This window comes from Crocodylus porosus, unplaced genomic scaffold, assembly GCF_001723895.1.
Source record: "Crocodylus porosus isolate Cpor-Errol unplaced genomic scaffold, CroPor_comp1, whole genome shotgun sequence".
Lineage (NCBI taxonomy): Eukaryota > Metazoa > Chordata > Crocodylia > Crocodylidae > Crocodylus > Crocodylus porosus.
The window spans coordinates 30535878-30554117 of NW_017728947.1; the positions used below are offsets into that span (position 1 = coordinate 30535878).

At 41.2% G+C, this 18240-nt stretch overlaps 1 protein-coding gene across 4 annotated transcripts in view; it reads left to right on the plus strand.

Moving 5' to 3' along the window:
* The window catches only part of NADSYN1 (NAD synthetase 1), a 45188-nt gene that overhangs the window by 543 nt on the left and 26405 nt on the right, over positions 1-18240 (plus strand). For 2 of the 4 annotated variants that reach the window (XM_019551436.1, XM_019551434.1), the window contains exons 2-16: positions 2621-2681; positions 3156-3272; positions 4859-4912; positions 5319-5408; positions 7326-7377; positions 7980-8068; positions 9549-9666; positions 11447-11578; positions 13035-13109; positions 13312-13436; positions 13622-13670; positions 15139-15241; positions 15694-15862; positions 16239-16374; positions 17469-17575. In XM_019551436.1, the coding sequence (XP_019406981.1) occupies positions 2621-2681; positions 3156-3272; positions 4859-4912; positions 5319-5408; positions 7326-7377; positions 7980-8068; positions 9549-9666; positions 11447-11578; positions 13035-13109; positions 13312-13436; positions 13622-13670; positions 15139-15241; positions 15694-15862; positions 16239-16374; positions 17469-17575 (1477 nt within the window). The remainder of the gene's footprint in view (positions 1-2620; positions 2682-3155; positions 3273-4858; positions 4913-5318; positions 5409-7325; positions 7378-7979; positions 8069-9548; positions 9667-11446; positions 11579-13034; positions 13110-13311; positions 13437-13621; positions 13671-15138; positions 15242-15693; positions 15863-16238; positions 16375-17468; positions 17576-18240) is intronic. The other 2 variants (XM_019551438.1, XM_019551437.1) reach the window with 2 other exon arrangements.

Genomic DNA, 18240 nt, shown 5'->3' on the forward strand with positions numbered 1-18240 from the left:
GTTTGTTTAAACTTAAGAAAAAGCCAAAGGCACTGACAACTGTTGACACACTAATTTTAGCACATCCAAAGAACTGTGCATGATATGCCGTGCTTTGGTTTTGACTTGACCTGCACTGCGGATTAGCTGAATTCATAACTTGATTTTTGGTTTGGCTTATGATGTGAGTGTATTTACCCTCCTGTTTACAAATCAATAAAACATATATGTAGTCTGTCACACGCATCTTAGGGATAATCCGCGGAAAAACACGAATTACAACTTTGAAACTGCCAAGCTTGCCTAATATTGTATTGGCATCCATTCATTGTTACTAATGAATGTTATGAAACCATGGATTTTTAGAAATGGAAAATTTTCCCAGAGAAAAATAAAGCAAAAATTTCCACCCCACTTCTCTGCCCCACACCCTCTCCATCACTCCTATTCTCCCTCCACCACCAGTTGTCTCTGCAGCTCTAGCAGAGTGCAGGGGGAGGCTCCCAGCGGGGAAACCACTGCATTAGGGTTTACAAATCAGTAAAGCTCCAGAGCTCCCTTCCAGCCTTGGTGCTCTCTTGGCTTGATCTGCCTTCCTGCCTCTGCCCTCTTAGGCTGGTCCCCTGAACCTCCTATACCACGTGAGATGTGTGTGGAAACACCGCTGCCTCCTTAAGGGAGTAGCCTTGTTGCAGGCATCTCCTTTCTTCCTGATTTCTTAATGCATCACTTCTTTCCTGGAGATTAGGAGCTCTCTGCTTCTCTGTAGGCATGCTGATCATGAAGCCCTTCTTGAAAATGTAGCTATTTTCTCCAAATGGAAGGCAGCTCCTTTAAATAACTGTGACTTTCTGCGTTCCTTTTATCCCTATGAGTTCTTCGCTTGCTTGCTTCTCCCAGCGCTGCCTCCTCCCTCTCCCTAGCTTTAGGCCAAGTACAGACATTCAAAAAGCCAGAGCCTGAATTGATTCAGTCTTTGCAGATCAGTCTAACCTGCATAGATTTAACTGGCAAGCAAGTGAATATACATTCACTTTTGATGTTGGAAATGCAGCAGCATCCCTGTAGTGGCTCAGGCTAGAAGTGGGGAGGGGGAGGAAGGCATTGGAGTGAGCCCTCTCTTCCCTTCAGGCTGGGGAAAAGGTGAGCTGTTGGGGGGTGGGGGGGTGCCCAGGCCCCCTTGGGCTGCTATGAACGTGGAAGTGGGTGTCCACCCGGGCCGTACTGATAGATGCTGCCCATGCTGCCAAACTGTGGTTGGCTGCCAGGTGGGTGGATGACAGCAGCAGGGGGGAAGCCATAGGGGTAGCGCCTGATGCCTGGTACATGGGACCATACTGCAGTGCTGCTGGGTAGAGGAAGAATGAGTAGGACATGCCCAGCTTGGCATGTAGTGGTGAGGTGGACGCAGGTAATAGTGCCCAGGGGGTAAGTCTGCGCTGTGTGTGATGCTGCGTGGGCCAGGGCTGGGCCGGGAGCTGCTCTCCAGCAGGTAGAAGGGGCTGCTGAGCGGGAGCTGCTCCCCCAGCTGCATTTTTGGGCCAGCTTGGCTCTGCCCCAGGCTAGTGCAAACACATTTGAGCCCCCTCCCCACCTCAGCCCAGCTTGGGTTTCTCTGGTCAGCAGGGCTCACTTCCAGGATAGAGCTGCCACTGCGATCCCTCTGTGCATGTCTCCACCCTAGGCTTGGGGCCATTTTGTTTCCCAACCAATTTGGCCTTTGCTCCTGAGCTGCCCCAAACAAAACCCTGGCCTTTGCAGCTGGGAAAACACAGCAGGATCCCCCTCTGGCTGTGAGAGGAGCTCTGGGGGTCCCAGGTTGTGCCACAAGCAGGGGGGAAAAGCTGGGCGGATGCTGGGGTCCCTGCTGGTGGGAGTGGGGAGGCAGTGGGGTTTAATCCCCCTCTGCCTGAGCCTGCTGTCCCGTGCCCTTGCCCCCTCCACTCCAGTAGTGAAAAGTCAGACCGGGCTATATCCCCAGCCATATCCGTCTCCCTTGTCAGCCAGCCATCACTGCTCCAGCTAGAAAGCAGGGGGGTGGGGCTTGCAAAGCATGCTGGGATTCTGGGGGACTGAGTTAACTTGAACCAGGAAGTGGGGCTGGGATAGAAGTTCCATAAACCAGTTACACCTAAGTCAGTTAAGTCTGATACTACATTCAACCAGGTTTATCTTAAACTAGTTTCATCCATTTTGAAACTGGTTTATTCACATTGAACTTCTGTTCTGTTACAGGTTTAAACCAATTTCTGATCACTTAAACCAATTTATGTGCAACTTCTGTCCCTAGCCCTTCTGTTCAAATCATTCACTTGATTTTCTATGCTGTCCTGTCACAGCATTTCATGAAGTGACCTGGAGTTCATGAAAGATTGTGCTTATCTATTATCTTTCCTAGTTAGTCTACAAGGTGCATATCTACCCTGCCTTCTGTGGACATAAACTATGCCAAAAAGAATACTTAGACTACAAGGAACTTTGCCTTTACTGGGTATTAGTATGACACTGGTGGAAACTGTTAAAACAGACTTTGGGGTTACATGTTTAAATAGAGGGATTCTCTGCATATTGAGATTTTAGCTTGTTGTTTAATATATTTCCATGTAGAATGGACTCTGATTTCTAAAACCCCATTTTATAGGTATTGAAATTGCTAAGCACAAAGGAGCAAGATACAGACTGGGCCCAGAGCTTGAAATTTGGTGAGACCATCTTAATCACTGTATATCTGGTATTTCTCCAAGGGAGAAAGGGTATATACTGTTCATTTGCAGGGTAACTAAGCCATAATGACTGATCAAAATTAAATCCAAATGCATATTACTCTGTAGAATACTGTGTAAATTACATAAGCTTGTGTATGAGAGCAAAAATATGATATTGATAGATTGGGGTGGGTTGAATGATTGGATTTTTGGCTTGCAAATGTGACTGGCACCAATTATTCAGTAAGTTATTACAGCTAAAATTCCAGATTGTTTGTTCTTTCCCTCCACTTATTTTTTGGGAGAGAACATTCCCAACATTGCTGTTATATCATTTCAGTTTATGACTTTACAGTTTGTGATATGGGTAATTTCAGATATGGAAAAGGTGGTTCGTGTCTTAAGTAGCTTTGGTTTGTGTCTACTACTGCTCTCATCTGAATTTGTTGCTTTGTATCTTTTTGTGTGCAGTGGTTATGGCTGTTCAGATCACTATTACGAGTCTGACACACACTTGCATTCATTTCAAGTTCTGGCAAAGCTTTTGGAATCTCCTGCTGCTCAAGACATTATCTGTGATGTGGGAATGTAAGTGCTATATAATTATGATGAAGGGGTAGCTGTTTAGGAAAAACATGATGGTGCTGTCCTGTCTGAATGGGCTTTGGTTGGAGAAGACTCTACATAAAACATTTACATGTTTTAATGATTTGGGAGTCTAAGTCTCATTGTCAAAAGAATATTACCTTGTGCAGTTAAAACACTGTTTTTCATAAGGTGAGCTGCCGAGGGAAAGTAAAATTGGAAGACCTGGGAATTCTAATTTAAAATACGAAATTATCTGGTTTATACCCAGAATAAAAAGGAGGCATATTTTTAATGGGTGATTTTGGCTTTTTTTTTTAAAGAGAACAGTGTGAGAGGATTGCTTTGTAACCCGAATGTAGTACAGGCAGTCCTCAAGTTACAACGTTTCCCACTTACAACATTTATAAATTGACACCATTTCAACTTTGACATCAGTTTCGACTTTACAATGCTTGATCTGATGTGATGCCACACCAGCGAACAAGCTTGCTGTATTGCTCATCTCCCTGGAGAACATCTGTCCAAACTTCCTTGGAGACTTTCTTTAAGAAAGCAGATAAGACTCCAGAAAAACCTGCAGCCCAGACTCCTGAGAATACTCTAGCGAAGAGCCCTTCAAAAAGTCTGGCAGAGTCACCTCAAAGAAGTCCTTCCAAATCACTATGATGGCTATTTACAATAAAAATACATTAATGTAGCTATATTACTCGTCTATAATTGAGTACAATATTCTGGGTTATTGTTGGTGAAAATAGGATATTGGGCCTTGGTTCAGGACATTCCCCCATTTATAACATTGTTTCTTATGAGAAAATTGGTTCTGAGTTGCAAAGTTTTGACTTAAGATGTGGTTTTCAGGAACCAATTGTGTCGTAAGTCCGAGGACTGCCTGTACTGGCAGTATAGGGTATACTACTTGATCTTATGCATGCTTCTTTATTTCAGTTTACCCAGCTGTTTGAAAGAGCTTAAAACATCCCTCAGGAATATATTCCAGATCAATTTCTAAAAGATATTGAGTTAAATAATCCTACTAGCTATTGCTGAGCAGGCAGCCTTAGTTTGATAATGGTGAATATGCTGCAAATTATCTATATACTGCTACTCAGATTTACTGTAGTAGAATAAGGGGGGTCTAAATCGCTTCAGTGAAAAGAAATATGTACAACTTTTCTGCCTACATTGCTGATTTAGCTGATGGTGTCAGGCACAATCAAGTCTGACTGAAGAGGCTATAAAACAGCATATACCTATTTACGTTTTATAAAGCTAAAATGATTCAGTAGTAAATGCAGGCAAAACTGATTCAGTCACTGATATTTTTTTTTTTTTTGGTAAACTACTTTTTTTTTTTTAATTACAACTGTGGGAGAGAATCTTGACCCTAAAGCCTGTCAAATTGTTTTAGGTAATCTGTCTAGGAAATCTGCACAAAAGTATGAGAGCTGATCTTAGCCAAATGGCTGAGATCTAATGCCAGTCCAATGTAATATGGTAGACATTTTGATGAGCATATTTCATTAATTAGCTTGTTTGTTTTCTTTTCTGAATTTAGCTGTTGATAACTCTGATTGTTATTTTTACAGGCCAATTATGCACAGAAATATTCGCTACAGTTGTAGAGTGATCTTCTTAAACAAGTATGTATTTCTTAGCAACATAATACCATTTTACTCACAGAGAACATGATTTCTTGATGTATAATTTTCAGTAGAAAAAATGAATGATTCTGCAACATCTTTTGTTTAAAAATGGTAGTTCAAATAGCAAGTTAAGTTAGTGGCAATGTATTATTATGATTTTTACAATGGCATTAAAAAATAAAAAATTACCACTGGTGTGTGCAAGGTTGGTAAAAGCAAACAGAAAAACTGAAGTAGTTGGACTATGCAAAGGAAAACTGACATATAAATTGCTATTAAATACACAGTGTAATACTCACACACATGCACAAAATGGAAACTTGGCATTTCTCAATGCTGCTCTTTGTTTCTGCAGCAGTGTAAGATTATTGCCCCATGCTCTGTTTGCTTTGGTTCTTTTAAGGAAGATTCTTTTGATCAGACCAAAGATGATCTTGGCTAATGCAGGAAACTACAGGGAACTTCGGTGGTTTACCCCATGGAGCAGAGCCCGGTAAGCTGTGGATAAGATGAGATTTGCCTAAGTGGGTTGATTTGCCATTACAGCCATGGACATTTCATTAACAGTTAGTTTAGATGTCACTTCAGTAGCACAAGAAGTTTATTTAAGCCACCTTAAATGAAGTTCAGTTAGAAAGCTCTTCAGTTAGGCTGGGCATTGTACCATGTATATTTGATCATGAATTGAATCCTTAGAGGAAAGATGCTGATGACATTGAGGTTCTGCCCTCCTTCCTTCTTCTCCCTCCTCAGTTCCCACAGAGTAGAAATGAGGACTGCAAGCTAGTCAGCAATAAGCAGCACCTAGGAAGTCTTCACCAGGCAATTCAGACACTGAGAAGAAAAATTCTCTTGGTGGTGGTTTTGTTTGTATGAATGGGAAAATGCAGTGTGTGATCTATGAAATTCTGGGTGGCTGTTTTGAAGTCATCTGGGTTAAGAAGCTTAATACAAACAGACACTTATAGAAACATCTCGCTAGAAAGCCACAGCCAGAGTCATTCTTGTTCATGGGATGATTGAGTACCGTCTCATGTTTGCTTTCAGCACCAAATATATTTGTTTTGCTCAGTCATTCTACTTAACAAGACATGTAAAATCTAAAAAGAAGACAATGTAAAACCTTCTGGAGTCATGGCGTTCCATCCACCGGAGCAGTTAGGAAAATCGCCCTTCTCTGTAGTGACTTTTAGTTTACAATTATATCATTGTGAGCTGCAAATAGCATTTCCAAATATGAAGCACATCAAAGGAACCACAGGAAAATCCCCATGCAGTTTATTTTAGTTTATATCACTCACAGCAGAAGCTTTTTTTTAATACTGTCACTGATGCCACTACAGATGAGCTAAATCACAAGTCAGCCAGAAATCCTTGCTCCCTTCTTGAGGAAGGCTCTTCCATAAACTTAAAGTGAAGATACCAAGCTAGAGGTGGTATTTGGGGCCTGTAAAAGAGCTGGAACCCTTTCAGTCCTGCACCACATGGATAGGTCTCTGCTCTGGCAATGTTGTTTCAGTTAACTGTATTTTCTTCCCTTATATTCCTTGCAATCTCCCAGTAGATCACTTTGATCACACCAAATTGACATGCTGTTCTTAAGATATGACATACATTAAACTTAGTACTTACTGAGTATTGTTTTGTTTTTGCTAAAGGAGTGAGCAGAGGTGACTGTCAGTCCTTGATTCCTAGATGGGGAAAAACCCAGTTTATAGTATTTTGGCTAATGTATGCAGCCAGGAGGAAGGAGACTTGTAAACTTGGCGCACAGCCTGTTAGGTTAATGCTTAGAAAAATTATTTCCTTTCTGCCACTAGAAAGGAGGCACATTACCATCCCTTTGTCCACTGCTAGCTTGTATAATCAACTCTATGAATGCTCATGTGTATATCCCCAGAAATGCAATAAAACATTCTGCCTTAAGAGAGTTTTTGGTTGTTGCTGTTCATATAGGACCCATAGATTTGGCACAAGAATTATCAGTTTTCCCCACACCCAACAATTTGTGGATAAAAGAAACAGCCCTTAGGAAGGGAAGCTGGCTGTGTTTGCAGAGTTGCAAAGCTGTAAACTGAATTTAGAACAGCGAGAACTCAACTGAGACCCCCCACATTTCCAACATTTTCTAAACTGTTTAGCCTGAAGTTCTCCATTGTGGTTAAGGCACTTATTCTGAAGAAAATGGGATTGTTCTTATTTTATGGTTTTGAAAACGTGTATCATTAGTCTTGTAGCAAATGTGAAGGTCTAATTCTTTACCTTCAGGGCCAAATTCATCCCATGAAAGCACATCAAGATGCTTTAGCTAACATTGGCATGCATTAGAAACAACCACAGGTGAACAGTAGCTATAAAGCAAAGCTCTGAATTTGTTTCTAGACACTGATAATCTGTGTGATTGTTTTAGGCATGTGGAAGAATATTTTCTTCCCCGCATGATACAGGAGGTTACAGGACAGGTGAGTGGAATGAATAAATGTTTTCCAACTACATTTTAGTATCAACTAGATTCAAAATTTAAACAACAGAAAGTTACAAGGCCAAACTCTGCAGTTGATCACAACAGAATATATTCAGTTGTTTCAGTGGAATTTCCCAGTTACTGTTGTAAGATCATACTTTAGCCTCAAATGTTGACTTAAATGTTAATGTTATTCAGCAAGGTAGGAGCCAGCATTTACCCAACAGAGATTTGTCTGTCAAGAGCTTACAAATCGTATTGAATTGCACATTATATAAAGATTTTTCTCTGTTTGTATGATTGATGCAGAAATCTGGCATGCAGAGATTTCATGTTACAGCTTGAAATGCTCTGTCTTGGTCTAAATAGAGAGCTGTGAACTGTTGCCATAACTCCATATGAAGTCGAAGGGTGGCCATTAGCCACAGCAACTTTTGTTTTGTAGGATGTTGAGTCAAGAGAGGTGGGTCTGGAATAAAATCTTGGATCTAAATTATAGCTGAAATTCTGGGTCATTTATAATCTGAACTAGATTTTGTGTCTTAGGTCTAACTCTAAGTAAAACCATGACACACACACACATCTTGTTCTTTATCTCAGGAAACTGTTCCTTTTGGTGATGCAGTGCTGGCTACCAAAGATACCTGTCTAGGGACTGAAATATGTGAAGAATTGTGGGCCCCAAGTAGGTAAGACAAAGGGAAAGATGGAAAGTAGGATAAAGTATACCTTAAATCTGCCAAAAGGAGAGCTGCAGAATTTTACCTTCCCAATGACACTTTTTTCAGATGCATTGTTACATTAGCTCAGATGGAATAGTTCAAACTAATTCACCCTTTCTATCTGGCTGATGTTTGTAAACGGTCTAATGTAACAGGTTGAATTGGACTCATTACCTTGAATAACCTAGAGCACAGACTTCTTTATAAGTGTATCCCTAACTCTTTACCTTAGGTGCTCTTTGTTTTTAACCATCAGCCTGATACTTTTTTAAAGGAGTATCATGAATATCAGAAGCTGAATATCATGTGGGAAAAATAAATTTTGTTGCCTGTTATATACTCTAGAATTATACTTGTTTTTTGTCTGAAGTTTTTTAATTACTTTAAAAAGATATGTTTTGGATAAAGGTAAGTGTTGGACAGCTTCCCTCCTCCCCTCTCCAACCAGGATCATCTTACTTTTTGCTTCGCTATGGGTCTCTCTATATGAGACTTGTACTGCGGAGTAGACTGATTGGTTCCTCAGTAAACATCTTGCGTCAACACATGCAGCCCTATTAGGCTGCAGGAAGCTAAACTCTGCAGCAGTTTAATTTCTGCAGAGTTTTTTGTGCAGAGAAGCGCACATGTGGATGCTGATCTGGCTGATTGAGGCACAAGGTTGATTCAGTGTGGGGGCTGTCTGCTGGCTAGCCCCTCACGGGAGAACCCTCATGCCCCAGCCAGCCCCTCTGTAGCATGATGGACCACCTGAGCCCCCTGCCAGCTGGGGCTGCTCCAACCCAACTCAGCATGCTGTGGTCCTGGGCGTATGTTCAAATGGTGCATCCGGAAGCAATAAACATGTAAATGTGCCCATGATAAGATATTCAGACCTATGAACAGATGATTCCCTTTTAAGAGGATAGCTTTCCATTGCCTGTGGGAAGAAGGTGAGCAAAACCCCTTCTTTCCTGTAGGAAATGGTATCCATCCTGACAACAGAAAAAAAGCAATGCAGGAATACAGAGGATGTGTTAGCAAATGCTTGCATTGGTTGACCTAACCATGATGTATATTTAAACTGGCAGTTTTTTGTAGGCAAGGAAATGTTGCTAGTGTTCACTAATTTTAAGTGGTACATGAATAGGAATTTCTGTAAATCACACTGGAAGTGCTCCCCACAGGAGCGCCTTTTAATAGTTTTCATTTTGTTGCTTGGCCGTGGTTCCCCCACTGCTCCTGTTTGGTGGAAGGGCCCTGCTGATTTCTAGGGAAGCAAAAATCCTGGCATAGTTAGGCTTCTCTGCTGAGCAGGGGTTTGAGGGAGGATGGGACAAGCAGCGAAATGAAAAACATTAAAGGACCCACTGTGGGGGGGCACTTCTGCTGCGGTTTATGGAGATAATATATACGTTTCATTTGTGGCATTGCCTACTAAGTACTGTTCTGCCTTTCATTTTGGCAGCCCCCATATTGAAATGGGACTTGACGGAGTGGAGATCTTCACTAACTCATCTGGGAGTCACCATGTTCTGCAGAAAGCCTACATCCGGGTTGATTTGGTAAACTCTGCAACAGCAAAGGTATCTTCTAAAAGACTAACTTTTATTTCCTCGCTTTATGCATCATTTTTCAGAGGAGTCTTCTTTGCTCGACAGGGCATATTGTCTCCTTGTGGCAGTAATTAGGGTTGGTGGCACTTGTATGTTAAACCTGTTATTAATAAGGGAGAGTTAAAAACCTGATTTTATCTGATGATTGTTAATGTTAAGAGTTCTGAAAAATTGATGCCTCTCAATCCTCTATATTTAGGACTATTTTATTAAAAAAGAAATCACACTGTAATGGTAAATGGACAAAACCAATCCACTGAAATCATGAAAAGTTGTACCCAGAGAGAAATAACAATAAACTGTAAGCAAGTGCAGGTATGAAGACGGTATATGTATTCTGTACATAGCATAGGTTGCTGGTAGCTGTAGTTGCTCTATGTATAATTCCCCATAAGTTCTTATATAAGACCAGTCCTTCTCAATGTGCTCTCCATAATACAGTGGCAGTACACTACCCAGCCATAATCCACCGAGCAGAAGGTATAGGTTTTCTAGCATATACAGGGTATGTTTACATGAGAGGCTTTACTGCACAGTTAGACTAATCTAAATTAGTAAATTAGGCTAATGTGTGGTTTCCTAATACCAAGAAATATGGGTACTAGAGTAAATGCTCAGTAGCACATGTGTAGACAGCAAATTGCTCCCAGTCAGCCAGACAGCACGGGGTGGATGGGAACCACGTTTGGCGTGGGGCTGCCCCAGAAGTGGAAGAGCTCCCTCACTCCCCCCAAGCCCAGGCCTGACCCCCATGCTCTCTGCCAGCCCAGGGCACCCAAGGGAGCCTGCATCCCCTCTGACTGCTGCAGTGTGGCAGAGCAGGAGTAGCTGGAGTAGCTCTGCACTGAACTCTTCCGGTCGGGAGCAAATGTACTCCTGACAGGAGCACGTGTAGAAGCATTCCCAGCCACATATTAATGTGCCTTAAGTTACTGCACAATAACTTTAATGCTCATTAATTGCACATGTAGACACACCCACAGAAACATAGACAAGCTTCTGTGGCTTCTTTGCCTGTCTCTCAGTTCACATAATCATTTTAACATTCTAACAATAATTATCAGTAAGAGAATTTACATCCTGATATGCACTCAAACCTGCAGTTTTTTCCTAAAAGATTACTTAATCCTTTTCTTTCTCAGAGTTTTATAACTTGGCAATGGAAGTTTATAACCTGGCAGTAGAGATCAGCATGGAGATTTTATTTTTCCTAAAGAAAAAAGCATATAGCATTTTTTCATTTAAAATTCAGCTTAGTTTAAAAAGAAACAATATATTTAGATATTAGGTCATAATAATGAAAGTTAAAGCAAGCCATTGTATGGTAAACTGAACCATGAGAAATGATGTGTATGTGTGTGACTGTCTCCTAATGATTTACCATGCTTTGATTGTGGTTAGTCACATCTGCTTACTTTTTTTGTCAACAAATCCAAAGTGTAGATCTCTACCACCTGAAGCCAAAAAACTACTCTTCATTAGCTGGTAGCAATAGAAGGCTCTTGCTTTTTATATGTAACAGCTGCTAGGGAAGTTATTGTCCATTTTTTGTTTCTGAAGTATCCCTAGGGAGCCGAGAGCTGAGAGCTTTTCAAGTGACCATTTATTCTGTCTTTAAACTGCTCAAAGTCCAAAGATGGAGAGTGGTTGCAGGAATAAAGGGTAGAAAATAGCATTTTGCCATTTTAGCATTCGTTTGTTTTCAAATGGTTATATTTAGGAAACCAACTTAATACATTTTTCTTCCTAGAATGGTGGTATTTATATTTTAGCCAATCAAAAAGGCTGTGATGGTGATCGTTTGTACTATGATGGTTGTGCCATGATTTCTGTGAACGGACATACTGTTGCTCAAGGATCCCAGTTTTCTCTGGATGATGTGGTAATTCATTTTGAATTAATTATGCTATAAGATTCCTTTTACTCATTGGTCTCTCATCTGTGCATCACCTTTATTTTCTTATCTTGCTTGTAGTTAGCTGGGTTCTGTTTGAATGGAGGTTTTTCAGAAATTTTCCCACTGTGGTCCAGGCTTAATTCCATTGGTGCTAGACAGGCAAGAAGCCCTAGTGTACACCAGGCACGCATGCTTTCACCAGGTTGTGCAAATCTTCTTAGAAACCTGGATGGTACCATAGTAAAATTGTTCTTGCCCAGTCTACACTGGCACTATTGCCAACCCTGGTAGAGGTACAACATGAGGAGAGTTTTTAAGAATCTCCATACAGACTAGGCCTGCCTGTTTAGAAATTAGTGGGTGCATCTACACGTGAAATCAAGGCGAAGTAATAAACTCTGGAGCAGTTTCAGCCAGGGGCAACTGCAGCAACTATATGTGTGCCTGGGACAGCAGCACTTTGAGCTGGGGTGGAGCAGCCCCAGGCTGGCAGGAGGCTCTGGGGGTCAGCCGCAGGCTCTGGGTGGTGGCATCATGCATCGGAGGGGCTGGCTGGGGCATGAGGGTCAGGCAACAGTCTGGTCCCTGGCTGGCTAGGGTGACCAGGCACAATATATGCCCAGTGCGTTTGATCACTTGTAATGACTTTGCCTCAAGATAGTACTATCTCAGACAGTACTATTTTATGCTGAAGTTAATTAGTTTATGGCACCCTAATACCGGCACGTGTAGACTGTGACACTACTGTGGAGCTAATTTGTCTACTCTGCAGTAAAACACGTGTAGATGCACCCAGTATGATTAGGAGGAGGCTCTGTTAACTTATGTGTTTATTGTAAGCAGTTGGATGTAAACAAGTACGGTGTTTTGAAGCACTATGAACTTTACCTACCCAGAGATTGCAAGATAGTTTGTAGTTAGCACAGGGCTGTTCAGCTGGCATTCCAGGAGCTGCATGTGGCTTGTGATGGGGTAAATTGCAACTCTTGGGCTCCCCTCCATCGCCTGGCTTCTGTGTTCTGCGCTTACCCCCGGTGTCATTGAAGTGCAGCATAGATGTGAGCTGCAGCAGGGTGATGTGTGTGCATGGTGCAACTGGGGGGAAATCCATGTAGCCTGGGGGCCTGTGACCCTCACTAGTGCACTGCATGGAGCAGGTGGACCCTAGTAGTGCAGCCTGCTTTGTGTGTGGCCCCTGGTTGCTTAAAAGTTGGACAGCCCTAGTTTAGCCTATTTAGTGGACTAAGTCAGTTCCTCTTACTTGATTCACAGAAGTAATTCTGTTGGTCACTGGGATTACCCATGTGAGTTTAGTCCTTACACTAGAAAAGACCGCCTATCTATTTTCTAAACATTTTTATACTGTATCTTGAATGGGCTTGGAAAGCCTTTGCATGTATGTTTGAAGAATATTCATCTAATCTTCAATGGCTTTCCTTAGGAAGTTGTGGTTGCCACATTGGACTTGGAAGACGTTCGAACTTATAGGGCAGAAATTTCATCTCGTAATCTCCTGGTAAGCATTTTTTTACATAATTATTTACTACTTCAGTTCTCTGATAAATTTCAGTAATCACTCAGCCAAAAAAACCTTTTGATACAAAGAAAGACTAACAAATGCCTGATTTCTACTAAGAATTATTTGTGAACCTGTAATGGATTAAGAGACAAATGAAATATTAAAACTGATGTCTTCCCATTTTTTTTCTATTAATAAGGGAAGTAAAGTGAATCCATATCCCAGAGTAAAGGTGAATTTTGCACTGTCATGTTCTGATGAGATATGTGTATCTACAAGCGAGCCAATCCAGTGGAGATATCATAGTCCTGAGGAGGAAATTTGGTAAGTACAAAAAGAATCAGATATACTTAAATTAAAAAAAAATGGAGGCTAAAATATTTTCTTATTGCATGTATAGCCCAAATGGGGAAATACCTAGTCAAAGGAGATAAGGTCAAATTCATATTTAATAAACAATCTTTACTTATCCTGTAATTGTCTTGGGATATATATTCTGTTTCTTTCAGCCTTGGCCCTGCATGTTGGCTTTGGGACTATTTAAGACGCAGTAAACAGGTAGGAGCTCTTTCCATCTTTGTCTTGCTGTGCCTTAAATAGGACTGTAAACATCAGTCTTTCTAGGTCTGGGAGGACGGTACTTCCAGGAGGCTTTTTACTGGTATCTTTGATTCAAGCTTAAAGCACATATCTAAGCTGTGACATAGGCTGCTGGTAGATGTTCAGTTAAAGTTGTGATGGAATCTGATCTGTGATCCAGGACTTCTGCCATGCTGCAGGTTTATGACAGGAGGCACAAGTGTGGGATTGAGGATCAGATCCCAATCATGCCATTCTGCTGGTACAGGGGGAGCCCAGGATCATGATCCCGGGCTCCCTCTGCACTGGAAAGTAGCAAGCCAGTCAGCTGACCAGCACGATTGAGAAGCATGTAGGAGCCCTTGGATTGGCTGCCACTCCCAGCCTCATGGGTGCACCAGGGCCCTTGACTCTAGTGTGCCCCTGAGGCTGGGAGCCCTGATCAGCTGATAGACCTGGTCACACATGCAATGGGAACCAGCCAAAAGTTATAACACATATTTTGTGTAATAACTTTGTGCTTCTTTGCCTGTCTTATCCTGCCATTAATTGCATGAATGTGTGGCTGAGTTACTACTAAAGATGTGATTAATTGGTTAATCGCATTTGAGGTGTACCATCTGCCAGGGGCCTTAGTATATTCTGATCACTTTATAAGCACTCAACCTGCTTCCTTTGAAATTGGGAGCAGGACTCCTATTGTCAGAGGGGATCTCTTTCTTTTTGACACAAACTGACATTTCAATTTTCTACATGCTCCTCCTTTTTCAAACTAACCTCCCCACCGTCAGTTAATTAATTGCACCTGCAATATTTAACCATTGATAGTGCAAGAAAATTGTTCCCTTACTACTGAGACAACCTATAGAGACTAATTAAAAAGTAGTGGTCAAAAAACATGCCACCAAATAGAGAGAAAATATTAGAACTGAAGTAAGAGGCTTTTGCTCTTCCTACCCTTTGCTGAGAAATGACGACACCTTTTACTTTTTTGAAAGCCTTTTAAAATAGGTGGACAAAAGTCAAGAGGCGCATAGAAGTAGTTTGTTCCCTGAGGTGGTATTTGAAATAAGTAGAGGATGACTACAGGCAGTGATCCCGTTACATATTACATGGTATCTAGGTTGCAGAATCGTGTTCTTCATTAGCTGCTGTATGCCTCCCCAGGGCTGCTAACTAGTAAGCTAAATGTTTTGAACTGGCACTTTACATAGGTAGTCTGTCCACATTGATGATGGTTAGAACTGTTTAGCTAGGTCTGTTTTTTCCATATAAGTATTACCGGAGTTCCAGAATGGAGCGTTCTGGAGCATTACCAGAATGCACCAGAGTATACGTAATTCGTTTAAGGAAGGGTCTTGCGAGTGGATGTAAAATGTTGCTGTAGATAAAATATATTTTTATTGTAGTGCTTTTTTACAACTTTTCCCATTGCTTGCTGTTTAAGGCAGGATTTCTCCTGCCACTTAGTGGTGGAACTGACAGCTCTGCTACAGCCTGCATTGTATACTCCATGTGTCATCAGGTTTGCCTTGCAGTAAAGAATGGAAGTAAGTAGACTTCTGTGAATAACTTCTCTTGCTTTAATAGAGATAGATTAATGCTAGCTGCATGTTCAGAACATACGGTGTAACATAGAGGTTAGATGTTTATATATTAAATTAAGGTCTAACATACATGTATCAAAAGACTTATGGCACCTAATTCCCATAGGACCCTTAAAAATCCCAGTTAAAATGCAAATCCAAATTTAACTTGGCAGATTTAAATTCATGGTAGCAGTTAGGGTCATGATAGAAGTAAAGGTTGGCTGTGAAATTTATGGCTGTAGATTCTGCTTCAGAGTATCCAAAAATTGGGATGTTTGGATCTGATGTTTAGATGATTATGAGAGAGTTTGTTCACCCAAAGTGAAATTCAACCCCAAGATAGTAATGGTTAATTACTTAGTAGTAAGGCAAGAAATCCTTGAAAGTTTAGCTTCTGTGTCATTTGTCTTCAGATCAAGGTGTGCTGACTGATGTGCGTAAGATAGTGAATGAAGATACCTATACACCTGAAGTTCCCCAAGAATTCTGCAGACGTATCTTTACTACATGCTATATGGCTAGTGAGAACTCCTCCCAGGATACACGCGACAGGGCCAAATTTCTGGCTGAACAAATAGGCAGGTATAGAATAAGAAATGCTTGGTTAAGATTTTGTGTACACTTTTAGGTTTCCCAAAAGATAAATATGTAAGAGAAATGTGCAGAATGTGGGAAGTAACCCTGAGGCCTATGTACATATGAATAGTGGTGGGTGGCACATCAGAAACATTGGGGGAAGAATAGGGAAATTAGGAAATAGAAAGCTTCCCCAGGCTCCCCAAGTCTGAGATCAGATAAGTGGCAGATTTAATGCCTTACTCCTGTGTCCTTTGATGTAAATGCTAGAGAACTGAGTGTTTAGTTTCTCTTGCAAGCAAAAGCTAAAATTATGTTTATACCATACTGCTTAGTCATAACACATGCAAGTTAGATTGCTTCTGCTTCTGTTTTTCCTCAGCTATCACATAAATCTAAACATAGATGTGGCAGTGAAAGCCGTTGTAGGGATTTTCAGCATTGTGATGGGCAAATCTCCTCAGTTTCGTGTTTCTGGAGGAAGCAGCAGAGAAAATTTGGCGTTACAAAATGTGCAGGTGTGTTCCGGGTAGGCTACAAATAACACATGGAGATTTAGTGATAGTGGGTTGCAATATTTGCTAATTGCCTTGAGCAACTTGAGTGTAAGTACAGCCTAATTCTGAAGCACACTGACTCAGAAGAAACCCAGTGTTACAAAGGGTTTCTGTGGTGTTTTCAGAACCTATCTGGAGTGGATGAGAGAAGAGCTATAAGAGTAAATTGTTGGTGCATGTCTCTCACTGTTTTGATGCCATTTAGCAAGTGTCCCAGTGCAGAGGCTACTCTGCCACCAAAGACTCCTCCGCTTCTACATGTGTGCTTTAATGAGCATTAAAGCATCACTTAAAAAAACTTGGGCATTTTTACATGCACTCTGGGATGTGGCAACGGGTGCTTTAATTCATTAAAAGCACCCATGCATTGTGTATCAGTGTCCCCATGCATTCCTGCTCTGAAAAAATGGAAGCAGGTCGCTCTGAGTTAAAGCTCATTAAAAATGTTTTATTTCAGAGCACCCCGCTGCCATTTTTTCAGCACAGGGATGCTAATGCACGTGATGCTGAAGGCTGCCAGAGGGTGTCAATTTCCATGCTCCAGCAGACTCAATTAATTGATTAATTGAGTCTGCTCTGACGCGCTGGATTTCCAGAGCATTGGAGCAGGCTCCCTGCATGTCTAGGAGCCCCATGCTTTTACTTAATGCACATTTAAGTAGACCAGTGCATATTAAGCATCGCTTAAAAAGCATGCTCTTTAGTTAATGCACATTAAGCCAGGCTAATGTGCATTTTCCTAGCATCTCACAATGGAGGTACTAGATTTAATGTGCATTAACTAAAGTGCATTAATGCACAGTAGGATGCTTACTGTGCCCACGCTTGGGCTTCTCACAAGTCACAACTGAAATGCAATGCGAGAGAGGAAGCTTGTATAACACTCATCTACATTAGTGTTCTTGATTTTTCAAAAGATATTGTTAAGGTTGCTAAGCTTACCTTTTCCCAGGCAATACAAGAAATCATTGATTAATTTAACTTCTATTTCTGTTTCATGAAGGACAAAGTAGTTTGTCTTGTAAATCTGCCTTGTTTCTCAATTTGCTTTGTAGGCTAGATTAAGAATGGTGCTTGCCTACCTATTTGCTCAGCTGAGTCTTTGGGCCCGTGGAATGCCTGGGGGACTTCTCGTGCTTGGATCAGCCAATGTGGATGAAAGGTAAGCATAGACTAGAAATCCCTTAATGAGTGAATAGGGAGTGACATTCACTGTGGCTTTATATAAGTCTGCCAAATGTCAGTATAATTCAGTGATCCAGGAAAGATAATGATCTAAAAATAAAATGGGAGAACTGGAATCAATGAAAACACATGAATCAAAAGGAACAGGATAATTCTTACACGTTTTCCAGATGCTTATTAGGAAATTGGGGTTGTAACTAAATAGAAGAGCAGATGTTCTTTCCTCGAGAAAGGTGATCTGTACAGTAAATCGGAAGTGAAAAGTAAACAAGTATTTTGTGTGTTTGCAATTATTCTGTTGGGTATCAAACTACAAACTGCAACATGTTTAAAAGATCAGAACTAAGCTTAGTAGCTTTGAACTCCTGCATGTTGGACCATCTCAAAGAAAAGGGTAATCCATGATTGGTGGGGCCTGGGAAGGTAAGATTTTATTTCTTTCTTGGGTGACTGAGTTAGTATTTAAGTAATTTTTGCATCAAAACCCCCACCTTAGCCTGGCTAGTGGTGGCACTATGATTAGCTTTACAGTGTGTATATGTTCAAATTGCAAATGGGAGAGTTGGTACTGAATGGCAGTTGTTTTCATGTGGTACCTGAAGGTCCCAAGTAGAATTAGGATCATCTGAGGCTGATCTTGGC